The sequence below is a fragment of the Chaetura pelagica genome, unplaced genomic scaffold (assembly GCF_000747805.2).
Source record: "Chaetura pelagica isolate M959 unplaced genomic scaffold, ChaPel_1.0 scaffold381, whole genome shotgun sequence".
Lineage (NCBI taxonomy): Eukaryota > Metazoa > Chordata > Aves > Apodiformes > Apodidae > Chaetura > Chaetura pelagica.
The window spans coordinates 96,101-100,915 of record NW_009951981.1 but is presented as its reverse complement, the minus strand read 5'-3'; the positions used below and the strand labels follow the sequence as shown (position 1 = coordinate 100,915).

Here is a 4,815-nt window from a genome sequence, read left to right as displayed (position 1 = left end):
AGGGAAAGAAGGATGCATGTGAACCTGTACAGAGGAGCTTGATGCAGCACAGTAACCTGTGCCTGCATCAGAGCCTGTTCTTTACACCTACGTCCGTTAAGAAAGTGCAGAAAAGTATTCTTATTCTGTAAATACAAATTATCTCTTGATTGACATTTATTATTCCATTTAAAGTGCTACAACTTACTGTGTTTTATTCATTCTCTGTCTTGAATTACTGTTATGGTATTCATGCTATTAAAAGGTTCCCTGTGGCTTCAGCTTCAGATGATTTGGCACTACCTTGTAATTAATTAGCTGAAAAGTTTAACTTCCTACTTGGTGCTGTACTTCACCAACTGTACTGATAATGCATTCTTCAGTTGCAGAAACTCTGTGAATTTAAAATTCCATTAAAAATGTATGTTGTTCTATTAATAATTCATATAATACCTTTCACTAGCAAGACAGTGGTCCACCAGATTAAACCAATTAGAACATACAGCAGCTAAAAGGTACAAATATTCAGCCAAGTGTCATTAGTGACAAAGTTAGAAGTGACAATGGAAAGGAAATAAAAGATCCTATTGGAGGTATAATAAAACTAAAAATGTATTTGCTAGGTGTGTGCTCAATCTGTCTGTGAATGTCTCTTTCCTAAAAAATTGGACTCCAAATGCAGCTGCATTTGTACATACTTACTGTCAGCTGTCCCATGAACTATTAGCAAATTTGTTTCTTTTAATCCATGAAGATTGTGTAATACGCTGGATGCCTGGAAAATAAACACACACACAGGTGTAACTGAATTGCATTTTAGGAGTAAAACCGTAAATTTAAGTTACTTGCTCATGCTAACTTACCTGATAGATATTTTCTTCTCTTGATGGAATACCAAGGTATCTTTCTGAAAAAGCTGATGCTGTAAGAACAGAAACAAAAAATTGTGACTTCATCAAAATTCTATTTTAAAACTCATCCATTCTGACCTAGAATCAGGAGAAGCTATTTAAGCAATTAAGTCAACAAAGAGATGTTAATTTAAAATCAGAATGTACCATTTCAAATTTTTAAATTTTATTTCTGTGAAATAATTTTAAATGGCTGGAAAAAATCCCACAAAACCCCCAGACCATTAAAGTAAGCTGGTCTGATTTCCTGTGTATCAGTCTGCAGCCCACAGCCTGTGCTCCGTGCTTCACATACTGAACCAAATATCCTGTGATCAAATGACAAGATGGTTGATGGCATAAGATCTCACCACTAACCTTAAAAAAATTCTTTCCTAATAGAAGTCTTGATTCAGGCTGATATACCTAAGGGATTCTTAGGAAGTGTGGTACCTGACTTAAATTCAGTGGGAAGTGGGAAATGGGATAAACACAACTCCTTTGCAAGAACAGTGCATTTGTTGCATGTTTTGGTAAACTATCCCAGTGTTAGAAGCCCCTTCATTTGAAGGAGAGAAGAAGACAGTGAGGTGAAACCTAGCTGATAAAGGTACATTATCTGCCCTTAGTGAAAATTAATAGAACTTCCATGCATTAAAGATTTATCTAATAGATTATGGTGCAGGAGCAGGGCAGGGAATACTCACCATACAACCTCATGTCTGTAATTGGTGCCACCACAGCTCCACACTTGAAGAGCCTTTCATTGGATTTCAGGATCATTGATGAAATGTAGCCACCATATCCCTAGCAATGGAAATTATATGGAGATCTTTGTTTATTATTTTTTTTTAGCAACAATAAAGTTAAAGGCCATTGTGCTAATCTGATGGTATTATTTTACACTATGTATTTATATCTGCAAGAATTGCTTTTAAAGGAAATTCAGAGCATCAATAAAGCTCTCATATCTCTCTTGGTCGTGATCTTTAAATACTGCAGTTAATAATAAAAAGTATATTTCAGTTTCTGCTCCAAAATTCCATCATGGCAGCCTAGCCTATAATTGGCAATAGCTGAAAGTAGTAAATAGTTGAAAAGTACAGAAAAAAATCCAGTGAACCAAAACTAAAATCAAAAGTAAGGCTTTTGGGAACACAGGCTAGACTGGAAGAGTTGTGCCTGGCTTGTAATACATTTAATGTAGGTATTTGCTAATTACCAGTGTACAATGAGCATTTTGCTGACAGGGCAATCTGGGCATGGGGGAAACCTATAAACTGCAGCATGTCCTTCCCCTGACACTTAAACCTTCACAGATGGAATTATATTGCTATTAAGGAGACATCTGCTGCCACATTGTCAAATATCCACACTGCTGGATATTAGGCCAGTCTCTGGAGACACTTTCTGCCCCCAGGATCATCCATCCAGTGGCTGTGTTACAAAGCAGGGAGCAGAGATGGCATGAAGTGCCTGGGAGAGATGTCACAGAGAAGGGGGAGCTCTCTCCTGGCCTCACCACATTTAGCTGTCCTTATGGCCCATCTCTTCATCATCTCCTCTGCAACGTCTATAATAGACTTCCCTGGGAAGAGATGTGACACAAAGAGAGCCATGAGAGCTTCGCTTTGCATGAAAACATGAAAGCTGTAACTTGAGAGCACAGATTTCTTTGGAATGACACTGGCAATCCATATCTGTACACCTATAATCATTCTAGACCCACAGAGGATGAAATTCTGAATTGTGGGCTCTGGCACTAGTGATTTTTTCATATATTATGCACTCTCCAAATCTTTCTAGTTGCCATCTTTGTTTTCGCTTCATCAGTGCTGGAAAACTGATTTTTGCATGTACTTTTTTGTGCTCTGTTTAGCACTATACACTTCAGGAAGAAGAAATTATCCCATAAGAATTAAAAAAATAGAATATTGTGTGTCAAATGCTCAGAGCTTTCTCATGGACTTTTTTGAATCCTGACTACTCCTGTTCTTCATGTCTAAATATTTAACGAACAGATGATTTGTCTGGAAGAACTGGAATAGCTGAAAATCCTTTAACCTTTGTTAAGAAAAATAAGGAAAGAGGAGTGTTCTTTAGAATCAACCACGGTAAATACAAACAGGCATATACTAAAGGAAATACAGAATAAGAGCTGGATATTCAAAGGAGCGTGAGGAACTGAGTTATCCCTTCCACATGGAAATTCCAGCCTAGGAGGCCAAGAGCTGCTCAGAATTGTCCATGTGCAGGAGTAGATTTCACCTAAGAAAGAATTTCTGAGTGGGCACTGGCAACTTGTTTAATTCAAAGAGTTTAAGAGAACAGCAACTTTCCTCTGCCTTTGGGTTCTCTACTCTTGCTGTTGTTTAGTATTCTGTTTGTGACTTTCCCAGAAGCCCAACAGCACAATTTTAATCCTAGGATACCTACTGCCAGGTTGTTTATTATTTAAGCCATGTATTCATTAAGAGCTTGGTTTTGTTCTCCCGGGAATTTCTTCTTTGTGCTTGTGCCCTTGCTTCCAGTCAGGCTTTTCAGGACAAAAACATTACACGGTGAGATCATATTTTAAAGGCACTTCCAATCACAATACAGATAATAGTTCATATGTCCTGATGCAAGGATATTTGGAGCCTCACTCATCAGCTGGATTTCTGTGGTTATAACCTAATTGCTCTGTTTTCTAGAAGCTGTCTGGCTGTGAAGTTGCAAGTTCTTTTCAAGCTCTCTTTCTACTCCTGTGAATAAAAATGCAAACTGTATGAAAAAAACAATTTGCTGTCTAACAGTTCAGAAAGGCCCTTGGATCATGCATCACTTGGGCTTGTACCCCTCACAATGATAAGCAGGCAGGCACTGGCAGGTTGCCTGGCAGTCAGAAGTGTGTCTTCTCCACTGTGCCCTTCTGAACAGCCTTGCAACTCTTGTGCCTAAGTTTACACTACTGATGGTGACAGGAATTTTATTGTGTCTTGTTCTAAAACCTCTTAGAGAGCTCCCACCCAGTGTGCTAAGTCCATCTTTATGAGGGCAGCATAAAGAAATTTCAAAGTCATCTTATTTTCAGAGTGTATATTGTATTTCCATCAGTAACCCAACTGTAATGCATAGGAAACAACAACAAAGAAAGATTTTCCTTATCACAGTGTTGTACATAATAAAAAGGAAATTAGTTTTAAAGATTGTTAATTGATTCTAAAATAGGAAGAGTGGAAGAAAATACAATTAACCCTCAACAGTTGTTAAATAAATCTTTTTTCCTAACTCTAAACCTGACTTTTAAATTTTATTAATTTCTGTTTGATAGTAGAAAGCAACTCTGTGATGTTAACTTGGAAAGTGTAAATTGTTTGAATTTAAAGCAGCACAGAAGCTCATCACATTTCCCACTTTTTGCTCTTTGTTTTCTCACATTTCCAGTTTTCATTCCTCAGTCTTTCTTTCAGAAAATAAACGCAGGGACACCATCATCTACAATATTGTGTTAAAGAAAAAAAATGTTTGGGTTAACATTTAGCAGCTATGTAAAGCCTTGTATGCATGCTCTCTGGTAACTGTCTCAACACCTCACTGTTTGGAAAGGAGGTGCTGCTGAATAACCTACAGAAAACAAGTTGAATTTTCAAATAGCAATGAAAAGAAATTCTGAGGTCAGAAACAATTGAGCAATTTGGAGTGCTTAGTAATTTCAGAAATAATGTTTTCAGTCATTTTTGGGAAAGGAATATGGAGAAATGTAGATGTTCATATGCACGTGTTCTTTCATATATGTTGGTAACAGGCACTAAAACCAGCACAGAAACGTGTGCCACAATCATCTGGGGGATGGAATCAGCTCTACTTTCACATCCTTGGCTGAAAAATCTCTGGCTGCTGCCCTAAAAACCAAATACTGTTTTAGTGCTACTCATATTCTTGCAATGATAGCTTCTTTAGCTGA

At 37.5% G+C, this 4,815-nt stretch overlaps 1 protein-coding gene across 1 annotated transcript in view; it reads right to left on the bottom strand.

Moving 5' to 3' along the window:
- DPP10 (dipeptidyl-peptidase 10 (non-functional)) overlaps positions 1-4,815 on the bottom strand; it is a 74,079-nt gene that overhangs the window by 3,752 nt on the left and 65,512 nt on the right. Inside the window, exons 18-20 of the mRNA XM_010001295.1 lie at positions 1,577-1,676; positions 843-901; positions 682-754 (exon numbers count right to left, since the gene is read on the bottom strand). Of these exons, the coding sequence (XP_009999597.1) occupies positions 682-754; positions 843-901; positions 1,577-1,676 (232 nt within the window). The remainder of the gene's footprint in view (positions 1-681; positions 755-842; positions 902-1,576; positions 1,677-4,815) is intronic.